The 19865-nt window shown below is 45.9% G+C and overlaps 1 protein-coding gene across 18 annotated transcripts in view; it reads left to right on the forward strand.

Moving 5' to 3' along the window:
* Positions 1-315: 315 nt before the first annotated feature.
* Positions 316-19865, forward strand: part of FBRSL1 (fibrosin like 1) — a 495033-nt gene continuing 475483 nt past the window's right edge. For 13 of the 18 annotated variants that reach the window (XM_074554525.1, XM_074554511.1, XM_074554512.1 and 10 more), the window contains exon 1: positions 317-1614. In XM_074554525.1, the coding sequence (XP_074410626.1) occupies positions 1321-1614 (294 nt within the window). In that variant the 5' untranslated portion in view covers positions 317-1320. Of the gene's footprint in view, positions 1615-19865 lie in introns of all 18 variants that reach the window. The other 5 variants (XM_074554516.1, XM_074554528.1, XM_074554529.1 and 2 more) reach the window with 2 other exon arrangements.

Raw genomic sequence — 19865 nt, forward strand, 5'->3', positions numbered from 1 at the left:
CCCTGGGCTCATCGTTTGACCCCAGCCCATCCCGCAGCTCAGCCCCGCTCCCACCGCTCGCCTCAGCTCGTCCCCCGTCCCCGGCTCCCCTCCATGCCCTCGGCTCGCCCCCCCATCCCCTGTCCCGGCCCGCGGCGCTGCCCCCTCCGTGTCCCGGGGCCGCGGGGCGGGAGCCGGGCCGGGGGAAACTTTTCCCGGGGGTTGGGGCGGGCGCCGGCGCCCCCGGCCCGCGCTAAGGGGAGGCGAGGCGGCGGCGGGGCGGGAAGGAGGAGGAGGAAGGGGGGGGGCCGGGGGCACGGCCGGGCCTGCGCCGGGGAATGACGCGCAGCTGGCAGCCCTGCTCATGCGCGGCCGGCCGGGCGGTGCTAGCGCCGCGTCCCAGCTCGGGGAGAATGGGGCGGCATCCGGGCAGCGCCGACTGAGCGGCTTCTGGGGGCCGGGGCTGCTCCGCGCCGCGGGCGGCCGGGCTGGGGCGGGCGGGCGAGCGCCATCCGGCAGCGGGCGGCGGCGGCGGGGGCGCCGCGCCGCGCCGGCGGGGGGCTGCGAGCCGCCGGCGGCGCCCGGCGAGGAGGGGTCGGCGGCGGGCGGCGGCGGCGGCGGCGGGCGGCGGCGGGGGCTGCCCAGGGATTGTCTCGCTCGTTCCGCGGCAAGAAAGTTGGGCGGCGAGCGCGGCGGCGGCGGCGGCGGCCCCCCCGGCGGTGCGCGGCGGCCGGAGCGGGGCCCCGGAGCGGCGCTGCCCCCGGGGAGGGGGCGCCGCGCCTGGATTATCCCGAGCTGGGTCGAGCCTCCTGGATCTGCCTCTCTCCTCCGCGCCGAGTGAATCCGAGGTGTCCTCGTCCTGATCCAGATAAATCTTCCCCCCCTTCTCTTTTTTTTTTTTTTTTTTTTTTTTCCTCCCTCCTCTTCCCGTCGTTGCTTTTTTTGGGGGGTGGGGGGAGGCGGGGGGTGGAAATTTGTCAAGGTCATTCCGTGGATTTAATATTTTTTGTGTGTGTGTGCCGCTCGCCCCACCGCCACCGCCACCCAGCCTTGCTCTGTGGATTATCATCGCCCTGGATCCGAGGCTCTGAACAGCAGGATTTTTTTGTTGTTGTTGTTGATTTTTTTTAATTATTACTATTATTTTTTAAGGGCTCCGGGGTTTGGAGAGGGGAAGCGGTGAGTTGGAGGGGGGCGACTTTTCTCTTCCCCCCGCGCCCCCCCCACTCCCACCCACCCCCCCCTCGCTCCTGGCCTTCTCATTTTCATTTTTTAAATTTTTTTTTAATTATTATTATTTTTATTATTTTTAAATTTTTTTAATTTGCTTCTTCTTCGGCGATGGATGGGAAAATCCGGCAGAGCCGGAGGTCGAGGTCGCAGCGGGACCGCGTGCGGCGGCGGGAGGCGGCGGCCCGCGACCCGCGGAACCAGAGCCCTTCCTCGGGCTCCGAGAAGGAGCCGAGCCCCGGCAAGGAGAACGGCGGCCAGAACTGCACCGCCCCGCGGGGCCCGCCGCCCGCCGCCCGCGCCGCCCGGCCCCCGCGCCGCCGCCGCCGCGAGTCCAGCTCCCAGGAAGAGGATCTGATCGATGGCTTCGCCATCGCCAGCTTCAACACCCTGGAAGCGCTGGAGGTAAGAGCGCCGGGGGCCGGGGGGCTCTGCCCTCCCGCGGGGCGGGGGCTGGGGAGGCGGGGAGGGGGTTGGAAGGGAAAAGGAACGGGGGGAAGGAGGAGAAAAAAAAAAAAAAAAGGATTTGAGAAAGGAAGCGCGGCGCTTTCAGGCTGCTGAATTTTGCAAATAGCAATTAACGTGCATTAATCCTGGTGTCAGCCCGGGGGGATCCCGGGGCTGCGGGCAGGAGGGTGCCGGGCCAGCCCCGGTGATCCGCTGGCAACTTGGCTGCTCCCCCTTCTCCTGAGTGCTTCCCTCCTCTGCCCGGCTCCGGCCGGTGCTCGCCATCACTCCGGGCAAGTCCAATGTTTGTTTGGGGTTTTAATTGGCTGCAAAATATTCCTGGCGTGTTGGGATGGTCCGGCATTGTTGTGAATGGTGGAGCTTCCCCCCTCCCGCCCTCCTTCCTCCCGCTCCCCCCTCCTCCAGCTCGGGAGTTTGTGTTTGCATTGCCAAAATGTTACTTTATCTGTCTCCGGAGATTGTTAGCAAATGGCTAGTGTTTGACATTTTGTGGAAAAGAGATGTTTAAATGGATAATAATCCCTCGGTTGTAATTCCCATTTTTGAAGTAATTGAACAAATTCTTCATCTCTTGTTGACTGTACATATTTTTCTGGTGTTAATAGGCTGGCAAAAAATATTGCTTGTCTAACTTATTACAAACAATATTTGCTGAGCAAATACTGCCTGCCTTGTCTGAGCTAAGTTAAGCAGAGCAGGAAATTTAATATTTTCAGAGGGGCATTGACAAACCATGACTTTGGCTTTTGATTTTTGTTTTGTTTGTGTACAGTTGGAAGAAGTGAGTTGTGGAGAGGAAGCACCTCACAAGTTGCTTGTTGGGTGTAATAACTTGAATCCCCAGAAAATATGAGCAATTCTGGTGCTTTTGCCCACTTTGTCTGACACACCATGGTGGAGATGTGGGCAAAGTTTTGGGTGCTCTCCTTGCTTTGGATTTCCAGCCTCTTGTGTATGTGTTAAGCTGTGTTACAGCAGTGAAGAGTTCTGCGTGGGCTGATGAATTCTCTGATTTGCCCTGGGATCTTTAATGTCTTTGGCTCAGGCTCTGAGGTCCCATTTTGTTCCTGGGTTTTGCTTCTCCCCAGCCACGCAGGCCTCTGGTGGCACCGTGGTTGTTTGGAGTTTTTTGCCTGTAGGACCAACTCCTGAGAGTCCCAGGGATGGTCCCTGTGTGCCCGTGGAGGTGTCAGAGGTGGCCTTGGCCATCTGTCCTGGTGGCAGGAGCCTTGTTTGGGGAGCCAGGGGTTCTGCTCAGCAGGGACATCCACCCTGAGCAGCTCTGGGTGTGCAGGTGCTGGAGAGGCAGGAAGGTTTGTGTTAGCTTGGTGATGGCTGCTCTTTGGCTTTTTGTGCTGTCATTTGTGGGGTGTTGTCCTGACAGGAAAGCTGACTACTTTGTGTATGCAGAACTGATAATGAGTGAGCAATCTGCTCTCCTGTGCCTCTAAGCCAAGCCCTGGACCTGTCTGTATAACCTTATTTTTTCCTTTTTCTTGGGCATGCTCTTAGTCAAATATGCATCAGCAGATAGGTCCAATTAAACTCCTGAGTCTCTACTGAGCTGTCAGGGAAGAAAGTAAAATTCATCTTCCTGCAGAAATTTTCTACCATGATGAGCACATTAGCAGGAAATAGAATTCAAATGATAGTGCAGTCCCTCCAGGCTGATGGGGAAAACTCTGGGCTTTTCACATAGGGAGAGCCTTGTTATTGAATCAGCCAAACCTTGATAAAAAGGTACACAAGGGTAAAAAGTGACCTGAAATATCTGCCACCCCAAGGTACTTCTGTTTGTGGAAGCACTTCTGGTTTTTCTTTAAAAAGAAATAAAATAGTCTTTACAAAATTATTCACTTTAAAATTCTTGCCTAAAACTTCAGTGCCACCTGAAATTCACCCATTTCTGCGATATTTACAAGCATGTACGAGAACAGCTTCCTGAAATTAACTGATATCTACAATGTTTACCAACATGTCAGAGAACACCACCTGAAATTAACCTATTTCTAGTATATTTACCAGCACGTGCTAGAATGCTTTCCTGAAATTAACTGATTTCTACTTTATTTACCAACATGTAAGAGAACACCACCTGAAATGAACACATTTATAGTGTATTTGCCAAGATGTTAGAAAACAACGTGTGCACCTCTGCAGCCATGGTGGTTGACACCTCAGAGGGAAAGGTGGGAGCAAAATTCACCTGTTTCACACCAACCAGGTGTGTTATCTTTCAGGTTGTGTTCTTGGGTGTAATGATGGTGTGCATTCCCTAAATCCCTGTGAAACTAAAAAAAAAAAGAAAATACATCGTGTGGATTTTTTTTTTCCACTGCTTTGGACCATGGGTGATGTTTGGCAGATGTCATGCAGCAGCGAGGGAAGGGGATGGTCAAGGCAAAAGCACTTTAAAGCAGTATATAGCCATGGAAATGAGTGAAATGGCAAGGTCATTTTGTGTGGTGTGGAATTGTGTTCTCTGGTGAACTTGACTGCAACAGGTGGTTTTCTTCTGCTTTGGAGGAAATCTGTATTTTGGTGCACATTGGTTTTTTAAGAGGATTTAAAATCTGCTGTAATGCTTTTAAAAAAATGAATAAGAATTGAAGCCTTCTATGCCCGTGAGGGGGAAGAAAGTGTAGAAGTGAGTGTATGGCTTAGGGACAGTACTGAACTAAAAATGTATTTTATTTAATTTTTTAATCCTTAAAAGGAGCTTTTGTTGCATATGTGGTAGTTTATTGTGGTATTCTAGGTTGGTTTGTTTCTTGATGTTACAGTGGTCTCTGATTATGTTTAATAGAATAACCAAGCCTTGGGTTTCCCCTTGGAAATGAAATTTCTCAGTGTTTAGGTAGAACTTAATGGTAGAATCATTTGGGAGAGGTAAGGTGGTTTTTGGTTTGTTTTTCTTTGTATCTCACCATATTGTGAATTCCCCTTCCCCACTGCAGGAAATTCTCACTGCTGGTGTTCCTGTAAATAAAGGGTGCTTTATAGAATAAATATATGTATTCTTCCTTTGTGTTGACCTGGGAGTATGAGCAGTTAAGGTCAATACTGAGGGGTATCTTTGAGGTCTCCTTTAGCTCTCTGGTGAGAATTTAAAGCATTTTGTATTTTAACTCATGTGGCAATGTTTCCTTTGGCAGTTGTCATCTGAAAACCATGTGGCGATACTTGTGACTTCTTTATCTCCTATCTTACCATCTTCCAAATAAAGACTGAGTTGATTATATATATATATATTTTAAATGAAGTGAAAAACAAAGCCCCACAGACACACAAGCAGCAGCCTCTTTCTGTGTATAGAAGTTAAAACTTCTCCTTTCTCTTCCTTCCCCTGGATCTTCCTGTATAAATCCAGCTCAGGTTTCATGCAGTTTAGGGCTGATGTGTGTGTGTGTGTAGTGGTGTTTTATTTGGGGTTTTTTAGTACCCAGCCACTCACCACGACTTTGGACTTAACCTGGAAATGTAGTTTTGGCTTGGGGTGGTCAGTGAGACTGGAAAAGCCACCAGGAGATGGGTGCAGTGCCAGGGCTGAGGAAAGGGGGATTTCTGCCCTCCTTCCAGAATGAATGGTGTGGATGTGAGCATGTGTGTATATTCATTACGTTCAGATGAAGCTGCTAATTATTCTTGAAGGTGATTGGTGAATCAGAGCGAGAGAATCTAAATGAGTGAGTCGGTAGTTGAGGGCTCTCTCTGATCATAGCTGTTCCTTTCAAGTATGAAAAACAGCGCTAAAAGGGAACTTCATCAGAATGTTAATGAATGCGATCTTTGAGAGCAATTGTTCTCCCAAAGTAGTTGAAAAGACAAGGGGTTGTGTTTTCTTTTTGGCTGTTGTTTATCATTTTTACAGATTCCAGCAAAGCTTTGGAGCCCTGAATGGAAATTTTAACTTTCTTGAGGGGTGTGTGTGTGTGTGTAGGGTTTTTTATTGAGGAATGTTGAACCTGTTTACAGAATCTCGTGGAGAATCCCTGCTCAGACGTGTGTGGGGTGTTGTGCAGGAGTAGCCCCGAGCTGAAAAGGGGCAGACCTTGACTCTCTGCACGTGGTGTTGGAGTGGAGATGCTGCCCTTACAAGCCGAGCTGGGGCCCAGCTGTGCCCCAAGGAGATGAATGCTTCACCCCCTGTCCCTGTTTGTGTCCAGAGCTCTGGCTGTGCTGCCTCTCAGCCCCTTCCTTCCCTGCTGTTCCTGCCTGGTGCAGCAGAGCTTGGACAGCCTATTGCTCTTAGTAGGCTTCTGGACAAAATCCATGAGTGCTCCAGCTGTCATCTTGATAAGGCTGTTTTCACATGTGTGCTGTACACTGTCCTGTTACTGTTGCTCTGATCTCTGATTGATAAGAAAACCAATGTATTTAGCTGCAGTTTCCTGTTCCAAAGGTTTTGTGCTGGCTCCACTGACCTAGCGATGGAACTTCTGATTTGTCACCATCTCTCTCTCTCTGTCTGCTTAACAGCTTAGATTTTTCCATAGCTAGCTTATGTTTTAAACAAGTTTCTAGATATTTAAGTGTTTTTTCCTTCTACTTAATTGTCACCTGATGGTGTATCAAGCTAGCATTTCTGATGGCCAGTTATTCCTCTTTAAAAGTGCTTTTAACCCCAGGAAAGCTAATGATTTTCTGGATGATGCTCTAAAGGCTCTAAATGCCTTTTGGTTTTCCTGAAGGCTTGCTAGTCTCCATTGATTTGTTCTCCTAGCTGTTGATTTTCTTCTTTTTTTTTTTTTTTTTTTTTTTTTTTTTGCATCTTGTCTGAAGCAGGTACTTTAGGTATCTTTGTTGAGGAATCAGAGGTGATTAAATCAGAGGGGGAGAGATCTGGAAAGTCTGAAGAATCTGCTCAGCTGGGCCAGGAGCTGGGGGGAGCAATGTTCCCTGCAAACCCTGGTGGAATGGTGAGGAAGGATCCAGCTCTTCTGCTGGGTGGGGAATTCTGTGTCTCATGGGTGAAACCTGCCAGGGTTAAAGGACTGATGGGGTGCATGGCAAGCGCAGCCCCTGCCTGGGGCCATCCCTGCACCTTTAGTGCACATAAAGTGGCTGCAGGAGTGTTGAAGAGAGGAAATTGCCTGGAATTGCTCAGGGGTCATACTCATCCCTACTTGAGGTTTCATTTTTAACTCAAACTGCAGTTGATTCTGTCTGTCTGGGTGTTTTGGATGACCTTCTGAAGTTGTTTCCCATAGTATAACTGCTTAGGCTTTCTTGAGCACTGAAACCTGGGGCAAAACATGATATGAAGTTTGCTGAAATGTCAAGCAGACCAACCATCACAAAGAAATTCAGAAGATATATTCAGTTTTGAAATAGAATCTATACTATTTTTAAAAAATAAGGTACTCCGTATTGCACAGGTAAGATTTTTTTTTTGTAGTAAAAAAGGACATAATACAACTAGTGTTCCACTTCATTCAGATAATAAATGTTTACTTGCAGTAGTGTATTTGACTTCATGCCTAGTAAGAACTGAAAACTTTACTGTGCTCTCAGTATGCTAAGAAGATGCACTTTTTATCGTTTATCTCAGTTATTTCACAGAATGAGACTGACTGTCACAATGCTGCTTTCTGGGAAAATAGCAGTGAAGAAGGGAGCTGGGTAGGATGAGATCAGCCTGGTGTTTCATATTGTTTCTTTGATAGATCCCTGCTTGCTCTGCAGAAGGGCTGGTGGTCACGCAACTGCACTTGTGAAAAAATTCATTTTGGTGCAGAGGTGCTGTACTGTGGCTGGAGACACATTGATAGAAAGGCTTTGGGGTGGTTTGGTTTTTCCCCCTTTTGCTTCCCTGCTTTTTTTGGGTGAGGTGTGAAATTCTCCAGGCACAGGCACAGCAGGCTGCTCCCCTGTGTCAGGCTTTGCAAGCACACAGATCCCAAACCTGTGTGCACCGTGTCTGGGTGCAGCCTTGTCAGAATGTGCTTGCTGCTTCAGCTTCTCCAGCAATTGGGCTTTGTCCTGGTGGTGCAGGATGAGGGAATTTTGTGTAGTCTGTGGTGCTGCAGCAAGTACTGGAAAGAGAACAGTATCAGCAGAACTGAAACGCTGTTTCCTGCTTGATGCACTTTGGGTTTTTTTAAAAATAAAGATTTGAAATACAGTGCATAGGGTGTGCATCTTGGTATCGGTTGTAGGTGAACATCCAGCTCTAAGTGAGAACAATTTCCAATTCAGTGCACTTTAATGCCTCCAGTTTATCATGGTAAATGTATAAAAGAGTTTTATGTAGGTGAAGTGGCTCTTGCTGTTTAAATGTCTCCTGGCTCTGCTGTGTTCAGCACAGTGGGGGCTGTGACTGTTCCAGCCATGCTCTTCAGAGAGAAAAGAGTTGGAGCACAGTGTTACCAGCCCTGGTCCATCTCCTTGAGAAATAGTCTCTTTTTGAAAACTAATGAACTATTAAAAATGCTGAAAGGAGAATCAGTCTTGATGTTCCAAAGCCAGAAACACTGAGCATGGAGGCGAGGGTTAACCGGCTCTGAGCCGCCCAGGCAAAACCGACCTGTGCGGAGTTGTCGGTCCAGTTCCTCTGGTGCAGGAGTTGTGAAAGCTGGGCAGGTACAAACTGCACCAGCTGTGGGGCTCCCACCTGCACCAGCCAGGCCCCAGTGGCAGGCAGAGAGGTGAGTGTCACCCTTTGCAGCTTAATTATTTTGTACTGAGTGACTGGATGTGAAGTGCAGAATTACCTGGCTAACAGGAGCGTGGGGCAGCTGAGTGTGCTGTGCTTGGGTGATCCTGGATGAATGGAGAGTGTTTCCTTTGTAGTTCTGTCTTGCTTGGAGCCAAAAAGGGACTGAACTTGAACAAAAGTTGCATCTGCAAGGTCAGTAGTTGGCATGGATAAGGGGATTGAAGGGATCAAAATTATTTCCCTGCGCCACTGGCTGCAAAACATGGGCTTATGGCACCATTCCTGTCTCTCCCTTTGTGCTCAGAGCAAAGCTTTTTAAATCTTGTGCTGGCTATCTATAGTGCCACACAAACGTGGCAATTTGAAGTTAAATGTTCTATTTTGAGGCTGCCGTGCACGGTCAGCAGGGCAAGGAGCTGTGCTTGGGCTCCCCTGCTCTGCCCACAGCCTGCCTTGCTCTCTCTTCTGTGCAGGTTGTCATAGAGAGGAATTGAGAAAATACATATGCATGATGCAGTTGTGCCTGTAGTGTGAATGTGAAGCTTATAGTGCTTGTGGTTTGATATCATTGTGTTACCTTGCCCTTCAACAGATGTTCCTTCTAGCTTCAGAAAAATAAGACAGTAATTGGTGTTTTGCTGTTTTCCTCCCCAATTTTAAATATAGATTGATTCACTCTGGTGCTCGGGTGTCCCTGACCTAACCTGTACTTAGTGATGAGATGCTGAAGTTAGGAGCAGCCCAAGTTGGGAAACAAATGGTAATTCAGAGCTGCTGGCTGTTGAGTGGTTACTGAAGGACTCCAAACTTGTTCCTTTAACCCCTCCTCATCCTTACTGAAGCTGCAGCTGTTTTCCTTGGAGCTCTTATTTGTAGAGAGGAGGAAAAACCCCCAAAGAGTTTCAAGGAAAACAACATCTCAAAGCTTACAATGACATCAAGTGCATCAGGTAATAAAATGCATTATTGCTCTTGATGTTTTGGTGGCTCTTAAATCTCTCTTGTAATGCTGTGGAAGAGGATGTGCAGCCTCTTAACTCCATTTAGCCTGAGCACATACCTGCACTCAGGGGCAGTGAGACTCAGGATGGCGTGCAGCTAAGAGATGTTTATGGAATCAGTCATACTTGATATAAAATAATTATGATGTTTTGACATCTTGTTAATAACTTGCAGCCATTGGAAGAAATGGAATTATGGCGTTCTCAGTCCTTGATGGAACCTTGGCATTTCTTTCAGATTGTAAAATTAAAGAAAAAATGTGAAAGCCATTAAAATAGTTGGATGTGGGGCCTGGGAAAAATGATGGGCTGTGTAATTGAAAAAGTGCTTCATTCCAATTGAAGTTCATTCCAGTTCAGTTCTGCCCATTTCCTTGCATCTGTAATGGGGGAAGGAAAAGGGCTGATCCCCCCAAAATCTGTCTGTGAGAGCGTTTTGGGTGTCACTGGGTTCTTCATCTTATCTGTGAATGAAGTGGAAGGAAATCCTAGCGAGCATTAGACATGAGAGAAAAGTCTTGTCACCTGTAATGACTAAAATCCCCTGAAGTGTTGCCAGCGTGTACTTTAGGAATCATATAATTATATGATTATTGAAAGAGACATAAAAGACCTCATGGCAAAACCCTTAGAAAGGGGGAGGGAGGGAATCCGTATGCAAATAAAGATATGCAGAATTTGCTGTCTCTCTCTTTTTTTTTTTTCCCTAGTTATTTTTCAGTCCAAAGCTCAGTAATTGCTTTTATGGGGATTACTTAATAAAACTGGGGCATGCAAAGGAGGGAGAAATTGTTTATGCCAAGTCACAGGGCTGGCTCGAAGTCCTAGGGAGTTGGAGTAAAAATGGATTTTTAAAAGTAAAACTGCAAAGTGGGTTTTGTGCTAAGAGAAAACAGCTATTTGTTGCAATGTTATCCTACAATAAAAGTGTTTTGTGGTCTGGCGGTTAAGCAGAGGGGTCCGGAAGTTGAGATAACGGGGTTTTCTTTCTGACTCCGCCACAAGTTTCCTCTCACGGAGCTCTGGGCAAGTCCTTTCATCAGTGCCTGTGTCAGCCTGGCTGTGCTGCTGCTGGGAGCTGGAGGTGCCACTCAGGGAAACTCCTGTCCCCCTGTGATGTGTTGGAACTGCCTCAGTGTGGTGGTGACACACTGACACACCATGACACTCAGCCTGATGCGAGTGCTGTCTGTGCATCGCCAGGAGGTGATGGGAGAGCCTCTGATGGCAAAATCTGCTTGTACAAACCCCTAGGGAATGTTTCTCTTTCTCCTCTGCCCCACGCCAGCTGTGGGGGAGCCTTTCCTGTGGCATGTCCTGCTCTGGGCACTGCTGGTGGTGCAAATGCAGCCTGAGATTTCACTGAGATCTAGTTCTCCTCTCACAGCTAAAATACAAGCCTTGACTTCAGCCTTCTTAAGTTCCCCTAAGCTTCATCAGTCCTTACTGATGCTCTGGATTTATAATCTTGCTTCTCATAGCAGCACTTATTCATGCCTTCACTAGGAAGGTCTCCTGATGCAGAACAGACATATCTCAAGAGAGGTTTTGTTGCAAGATAGGCAAAAACTGCCTTTCATTTTTTTCTCAGGCTTAACTAAAGCATTAAAAAAAAAGGAAAAAAACCTGTCCTACTGCTATTAGTGTTGAGCTACTGGATATTTTGCAAGATCTGCCCAGGAAAGAACACCATGATTTAGTCTGGTATTCTAGTTTGGCACTGAATAGTACAAAGTTGTGATACGAGTTTGCTGGTGCGATTTTTAGCTGAAAATTACAATGGTTTTCCAAGCAGATGGATTTTATAACTTGCCTGCCATCAGCTCATCCATCAAACTCCGCAGAGATCTGTGCATTGGTGTCAGTGTGCACATGGCGGTGTTGTTGATTACATCAGACAAACTGATAACTCCCTTGGAGCCCTGTTCCCACTCCCTGGGCAGCCCTGGGGTGGGTTTGGCAGCAGTGGGGGTTTGTTCCCAGCCTGTTCCCACTGGCAGTGTGGAGCTGAGCTGTGTCCTGTCCCTGTCCCTGGCTGTGGCTGCAGCTGCAGGGTCAGGGTGACTTGTGCATGAGGGACACAGGCACTGGTGTTTCCAGTGCTGTTTGTGGTGGGAAGAGGGGTGATGAAACATCAGTGAGAGCCTCTGGGCTGCACAGGGCCTGGAACTTGGTTTCACACAGATTTTGCATACTCATACATGGCTTTTCCTCCACATTGCTGGGAGATGCTAAATTGCACAGAGGGTGTGACTTGGAAATTAAAGTTTTAGCTGCATCTAGACAAAAGTGATTGCAGGGCTCAATCAGAAAAGGTTCCCATGCTCATTACTAAGTCACCTGTACAACTTTTAGGCTTTTTGCAAGGAAAGATGCTCTTTTTAGCTGCTGTTGGATAGAGGAGCCCCATGTTAACATCAAGCTTGTTTACCCTGGTTAGAAAATGTTTTGGTATGTGTAGGACAGGCCGTTTCCAAACCCAAGGTTATGGAACTGCTGTAACAGAGCCCGTACAAACTAATGTAAACTCCCAGGTGACACCTCAGACAAACAGCTATATGCAGTTGGTTTGCTTGGTAGGTTCCCAAGAATTATTTTTGAAGTTGGGTTTTTTAAAAAAAAAAGAAAAAATGGAAATGGTTTACACAAGCTGTTTGCAGAGGCAACACAGCTGAAGGTAAGAAACCAAAGATGCTATGTCCTGAGAAACACATGGATGGGTTGTGGAGTCTCTGAGTGTGTTGCCTGGTCTTCCTCTGCTCAGGAGATGCTCAGAGCTGTATAATTATAAGTTGCTGGTCTCCAAACACTGTAGCTCTTGTGCCACAGTTCTGAGGCCACAATAATAATAATAATATTATTTCCTGTGACTCTTGTGAGGTGCTGTGCTGCTCAGGCGCAGTGTGAGGGTTCCAGGGGAGACTGTTCAAGCCTGGCTCTCGGGCTCTGCTTTCCTGCTCAAAATGTATCCGTGCATTTTCTCTGCCGCTGCCAAAATAAATGCTGCAGACAATCCAGGGCCAGCAATGTCATCATCATCAGGTTACTGAGTTTCTGCCTGAAGGTCAGCTAACTGTGACTGCTACTAAATAGCTGTTTGCTGATATGGTGTCTGCAATCGTACACCACGCCTGGTGGCACGTTTGCAGTGGAGTTTTGGCAGGGAGCTGTGTGGCCCAAACAGGGCATGTTTGATCATAATTGTAAGGTTGATACAACCTGCAAAAATACTAATTTGACCTAAAAAGGACAGAGCATAAACTGTGGGTGTTTATCTGTCTTAAGTACAATGTGCTGGCCATCCAAAATGGAATTAATTAGGTTTGCTGTCCTGTGGTATGGGATGGGGTCAGCATTGGGGTGGTCTTGGGCAGTGTGGTGAGATGCTGTAATGCAGAGCATGTGTCAACATCAGGCTGGTGAATGGGCAGCTTCTGGTGTTTCCTGCAGGCAAATAAAGCTTGTCTTCCCTTGGGGTGCTCCTTGGTTTGTTCTTTTGTGTATTTCTGGTTATCTGTTAGTAACCTGCAGGTGAATTTTCACTGTTCAGTGCTCTTATCTGGACAAAAAGGAGCAGCTACTGAAGAGAGGGAATAGATTTTTGTCTGAAACGCAAATTCTCCTTGTTCTTTCGTGTCTTCCTCCTTTTGTGCTCGTGTGTTAAAATTCCCATTCCCTGTTTATATATGTTTAGCAGATGAAGTCATTGGTGTTTTTTTCCCAGTGTTACCTTTACAGTGTTATGAACATAAGCAGAATGTGATTTTTCACTGAGTCTCTGCTGAATACTGTAGGAATAATGGGTCTGTGCCTGAAGCGTAAAGCCAGACACATAAAGCATGCAGTAAGAATACAGACATGAGGGGAAATGCAAAGTGTAGCTTCTTTTACCAATTTTACTGGAGCATTCTCTCTAATTCTGAGTTAGGAGGAGGTTAATCGTGATGCGAGACTGGTACTTTGATGTGAGGGAGCAGAAAGTGAGGAGAGTGTGGGGGTCCCTTCCCACCATGGGAGTCTGTTCCCTGAGGGCAGTGACAGCTCCCAGCAGTGCAGCTCAACTGGTGTGCTTCTGGAGCTGAGGAAACATGGGGAAAAACCACCTGCCCTTGTGTCTTCATGGGGATCGAGCCTTTTCAAAAAGTGAATTTTGGCATCTTGCAACGTGTTCCTGATGCTGGTGAAGGGAGCAAAAATGGCTGTGGAGGTTTTCCCACCTGGTGCACCCCATTGCTCTGCCTTCCCAGGCAGCTGCCAAACGAGAACCTTTGGAATGTCTTTTTGCAGGTGCTTTTCAGGAGGTCAGAATTTGGGTTGCAGCTCAATTACAAAGTAAAACCTTTGCTGTGATGCACAAAAATGTTTTGGACTTTCTCATTCTTCTAATGATACATTGCCAAGCTTTCAAGTTGAATGAACTTTAAGTATCACCTCTGTTTAGCAGCATTTGAACTTTGTTTTCTACTTCCTTGAGTCTCAAAAAAGAAATAATATTGTGTCCTCTTTAGACTATGGCCACTGAAATGGTGTTTGTCTCTATTGTTAAAAAAAGAATGAGAATCTGAGTGCCTAATTACCCAGTGCTGCTCCTTTTAATTTTGAAAGTTCATTCTTTGCCCCTGCTCTTTTTAATGTAGATTTTCTAAACAGCATCTAAAAATGTGTGTCTAAAAGACCTAATTAGTGTTGATATTTCAATATCTGAGCTTATAATTTAGCTTTTTTAATAGGGCACCTGGGTATCAGCACTAAATATGAAGAAAATTGAACCTATCCCAAAAGCGAGTGCATGTAATTTTAATTGGGGATGGGGGAAGAAATAACCCTTAAAGTTCAGACTCAATTATTTGTTTGGGAACACTTGGAGCGTGTCCCAGGGAGGGAGGGGGGAAAATGGTATTTAATTAATGCTTTACTAATACCATGTTCACTTAGCTTTATGGCTTTTGAGAAATTTGCCTAAGCAAAGTGGTCCTGGCTGAGGTGGATGTCTGTTTGGTTGATATTTTAAGTCTGATACAGCATTGTTCACACCTTCTTGGAATGTAATACAGGAATAAACGGGAAACCCAATCTCCTTAGCACCCTGAGTCACACAGACAGGCCGTGCTCCGAGACAGGGATTTATTTCATGCATGGTGGCCTAGACATGAAACAAATGTGTAGAAAGGGGAATTATGTAGAATTGAAAGTGACAATTATGCAAACATTCCAGTTGAGGAAGAAGTAAATTCTTCTCTTTTTCCATGTGCTCAGCTTCAGAGCTAACGAGCAGCCTCTTGGGGGTTTTGCTCTGTGTGTTTGTATCTGTCATATCTCTCTCATCTCTCTTGCTTCTTGTTCTTTTTTTTTTTTTTTTTTCCTGGTTTGACCTTATTTTCCCTTTTGTTCCATGGAGTCATTCAATCTTTGTACTGCCGGGTTTGTTTACCTTGCCAGAGGAAAATGTTAGCACCCTTCCATTTCGGAGCCCAGGGCTGCTGTGCTCAGCCCAGCGCCGTGGCCTTCGCTCCCTCCCTGGCCACAGGAACACGGTGACTGATGGCATCCAAACCTCCTTGATTCAATTGTTTTTTTGCTTTTTGAAGGGAGGAGAAGCTGGTGAGGGAAGAAACAAGCTGTGAAAATAGCTCTGTGCTTAGATGGACACCCTTTTGCAAAGCTAAACAACTTGATCTTCCACGCTGCTGGGTAATTCCCACACTTGCAGAAACAGGGGGAGAGCGAGCAGGGAGCTGGGGCTGTGACCACTTTAATCTGACATAAGTATGTGTTTTTGCTGAAGGGGATGGTCCTTTCCTGCCCTGGCTGCTTGTCCTGATTACCTCCCTTGTGCCAGCACTAGCATTTATGCTGCCAGGAAAACTAATTCCCTGGTTCCCTGATCTGGCTGGCTGCACAGCCACGCAAATGCCCTTCTGGCACAGGGCAGGCAGGATGCAGGGGAGGAGGGCATGCACAGCAGATGTGTATTGATTAAAGAAACTCTGCAAATATGGCCAGAGCCTTTGGAGCAGGATTGCAACTACATGTTCTTTCTGTGTTTCACGTCATCTTCCAAGTCTGCTGAAATGGGTAGTGTGAAATGATGGTTGTGCTGGAGTGACTCTGGTCTTGGTTAAGCTTCTGAAGTTGGTCATAAATGGGGTAGTGGGGAGTGGCTGAGGGTAGGAGGAATTACTGGGGAAGATAAAACCTCACTTGCAGTTTAATTGCTCTGGGAACACAGTTTTTACCTTGTTTTCAGTGATTAGTTTCAATGTGACAGGGAGAAAGAGGAGACAAGCTTTTTTGTGCTTGGCTGGTTGCTCGGACTGGATGAGGTATCTAACCCTTTTGATGGCAGAAAGTTAAAAGCAGTTCACTCTGTAAATGGCATTTGTAGCTCTGTTCACACAATAATTCTTCCTTTTTAGCCTTCTGGTTTTTTTTTCTCCTCCTTTCTTTCTGTACTGTATCCCATGCATGTGTTGTATTAAGGAGAAGCCTGTATTGGATATTAAATCCAAAGAGTGGGGGAAGAAGGAGCTCTTCTAATCAGTGTCATTTTCCCAGCTGTAATCCCACAGAGGGATTGAAGAAAGTGTCAGGAGGATAAGATCAGTGTTTGAGCCCAGCTAAATGCTGGCTCTGCTGTGTGAAAATGGCTTTAATGGAGCTTGGTTGTGCGGGGAGAAAATTGCACGTAAATTGTGCAAATTTCTCAATAAAAAGCATTTAATTGTTCTAAAGGAGGGGGAGGGCCCCTCTTGTGTGCACATTGGAGACTTGAGTGAGCAGAAGTAACCTCTGTGGCACAGCAGTCATTGACCTTGTCAAGCCCTGCCAGCGGAGGTCATGTGTGGTGAAGTGGTTGCCACAGGGGATTAGCACATCTGGGCAGAGGCTTTTTCCTTCTGAGCCTGAGCACACCAAATCCCACCTCCAGCAGCACACATGGAGCCATCAGGGAGCACAAGGAGCAATGGGGAGGCACCTGCCAGAAGAGCAGGGAGAAGCCTGTGTGGAGCCAGGGGCTTTCTTGGCCCCAGCTGCAAGAGAAAGAACACTTGGTTACACCATGGACTCCCTGATCCAATGAGGAGAAGGTTGGCTTGAAAATTAACCATAAAACCCCACAAACTTGCCTTGCTAGTCTCATAATGAGATAGTTCTGTGCTTAAAACTGTCTTTTTGCCCTGGTTTCCCTTACAGTTTTGCACATACAAATGTACTTTTGCATCGTACCTGCAGCTGTTGGTTTGGTGTGAGAGGTACAGTTTTATGCAGGAAGGAGGCTGATATGCTTTTTTATTGGGCTGAAAATATGCAGAGGATGATGTTTTGTTATAAACCTCAGAAGGAATGAGTGGTGTATCTGCTGCCATGTAAGACTTCACAATTACTGTGTCAAGATATTAGGCCCAATTCACAGATGGTAGTGTCTGAAGTACAGGGAAAACAGATAATTACTAGCAACTGATCCATTTGCTCTGTGCCTAAAGGAGAGAATATTTAAGGCTGGCTTTCCTCCTTGAATGAAGTGTTTATTACAAAGCTTGATGCCATGGCATCCTTGAAGTCTAAGCATTGCAGTGTCAGATTTTATACAGATCTGTTCTGCTCTGCCTTCTGTATTCTTTTACAATTCTGCCTTAGTTGAATTCATTTCATACCCCAGGAAGAAGGTATTAAAAGAAAATTACCAGTACTTCCAGCAGGAATAGTTGGTATCTTAGCAGGCAGAAGAGGCATTAAAGTTGAAGCTCTCTGCTCTTTGTGTTTGCCAGTAAAGGACATAATTTGTCAGTGATGCCCAGTCACCTCCTGGATGAGGAGAGAAATGATAATGCTCTGCTCCTGCCTTGGTTGTGAGGACCTAGAATGATGCTGTGGTTGATTGTAGTTACTGGAAGACTTGGTGCTGATGGGGTTTGATATTTGTGCTGAATTTTTGCTAGGCAGGAAAATGAGAGTTGTGCAAATTAACGAGTTACAGAAAGCACAGTCTGAACAGCATCAGGAAAATGATGCTGAAGGTTGGTCATGGGAGATTCTTTGTTCAGGAGGTTCAGGCTCACAAGTGGCATTGGTGACACCACAGAGATGCAGCCCACGCTGGGGTTTTCAGCACTGGTGGCTTTTCAGGCTTCTTCAGAGGTCACACAGTTCCTGCTGAGAAGTGCTCAAGGCTGCTGGGCATGGGTGGTTCTTTACAGTCACCTTTAGAATTGTGCCTTGACTTCCTGCCAGGAACTGTGGGCACAGATGAAAGTCTGGACCTGTGTCACAGGAGTGGTGGAGATCTGGATGGATTTGGATCTGTTTTGGCACTTACTGTACCATATTGCATCTGAAAATACCCGGTTGGACTTGGAGAATTAAGTGGAGCAATTATGAAGCAGAAGAAAAAAAAAAACCCACTTATGTGGTGGCTGTGATAAATTAGTCATTTTGTACCTCCAAATAGCCAATTATTCCTCTGACTGGCTTTTATCTGACCAATTTGCATGTGCAGTCATGGTAACTGGTTTGCAGATTAGGTGCAGAATTTCATGTGGATCTGATGTTGCGTTTTCGTCTTGCTCCCTTGGAAGCAAAACACATGGATGAGGGGTTCTGTGTAACTCATTACTGTTAGCTGCTTTGTTTTTGCACTCTCAAAGCTTCTTCAGACTTGAAAGAAGCAAGATGGCTCACTCTTGTGGGTTGGTGTTTTTTTGTTTGTTTGTTTTTAATATCAGACAAGACGATGTAAAGTGGTCCCAGCTCCATAGAAGCTGCAGCACAGATTTCATTTGTATTGGCATTTTTGGCTGCACCTTTTGAGAATACATTGTTTGAGGGTTGGGAACTCACTGGAGTGCATTTCAGACAAGATGTAAAAGGAGAAAAAATTTTAAAAAGGTGAAAGAAAGAAGGAAAAATGAACTGAAGCAGCTTGGAGTGACCAGGGGTGAAATGATGCCTCACTGAAGCAAGTGTCAAAACTCTGTCCTCTCTGGTGCCAAATTGCCATGACTGCTCTCTGATTTTGATCTGAAGCTGAAAATTAACAAATGGCAGTATTTTTAATATTAGACACCCAGAGAGCTAAGTGGTATCTTAATTTGAAGAATATTAATTATTCAGGTAGCTGAATTTTACTAGTAGGTTACACATAAGCTCTGTTTCTGTCAGGGATTTGTGTCAATTTAGCGTGCTGTGGACTTTGTAGAGTCTCTGATATGAACAGTCTTTGAAGTGGAGAAATGGTATAAAATATTTGCCAACAGCCACCCAGCTTTTTAAAGCTTCATTTCCTTCAAATAAGTCAGCCTTTTAAAAAAACAAATAAAACTGAGTTGCAAGTACAAGAACAAGAAGATGCTTTTTCAAAGGCTGGGGTTTTTTATATAGGCTCCAGCAATGCAGCTGTAGTTACCTTGGTCTCCAGTGCTGCTAAAGACAAATTAAGCTAATAAAACAGTATCTTGCAACATCATAACAAATAAATGGGCTAATCTGTATGCAAGTTTCTTGCTACACCAAATTTACACTGCTTGAGCATTTCCTCTTTTGGTGAGAGGTAGAGGTTTTTATAAACATAACCTTTCCAAGGGTCTGTGGAACAATGCCTTGTCAATCATTCAGGATTTAGGGATTGAAGATTGCATGTGAAGAAGTGTTTGGAGGAAATTATATGTTTATTTTCTGGTGACAGCTTCGTGTTAAACTGAAGGCAGGTTCCAGGGAGGCAGCTGTATCCACCTGCCTGGTGTTACACAATTCCATGGGGAGCTGAAGGAGTTGCCTGGTTTCCATCATGTCCCAGCTAGTATATGATCAGTATAAAGTGTCTGTGGGTGCACATCATGTGTGAGAAATGTGCTTTCTCTCCTCTATGTGCTTAAAATAGTTGGACCTATAAACTCCTTGTAAACTCCTGCTTGTTCCTCCTGTTCTTTTGGATTGAGCACTCATGGCACTTTTTTTTTTTTTTTTTTTTTTTGACTGGAGCAGCACCTCTGAAGTGTCCTGGTCTTGCATAAAGCCTTCCATTATAATTGCAGGTGGACAAACATCTAGCTTTAAATTCTCTGAGCTGTTTAAACTTGTGATTTTTTTTTTTTTACATCCTGCTTATTGAATTATCAGGGTGTAAGTTTTATTAAAACTGGGTGTGAAATTTAATTTTTGCAAATAATTTTCTCTGCAGTAGCTTCTCAAGAGCCCTTCCAAAGCACTTTCAGCACAGCTTGGGGCAAAGCTGGAAAAATCAGAGTTGAAAATTGGGGCACGTCACTTTCCCCCCTCTCTAGATAAGTTATTTAATCTCTGTCCCTCTGTTTCTTCTGTAAAACAAGGATAACTTATCTCCTGGTATTTTACTGCTTAGTAGTTGTAAACCCTGCAAGCAGGATCTTTTTGATAGGGAGTACATTAAGATTAAAGTACACGGTGTTTTGTTCTGAAGAGTTTGAGGATGAAATTTATAGTCAACTGTGAGCTGCATGTTTGCTTATGATAAAATTGGGGGATGAAGTATAAAGGAACAGACATTGGTACTG

The sequence above is a fragment of the Zonotrichia albicollis genome, chromosome 18 (assembly GCF_047830755.1).
Source record: "Zonotrichia albicollis isolate bZonAlb1 chromosome 18, bZonAlb1.hap1, whole genome shotgun sequence".
Classification (NCBI taxonomy): Eukaryota; Metazoa; Chordata; class Aves; order Passeriformes; family Passerellidae; genus Zonotrichia; species Zonotrichia albicollis.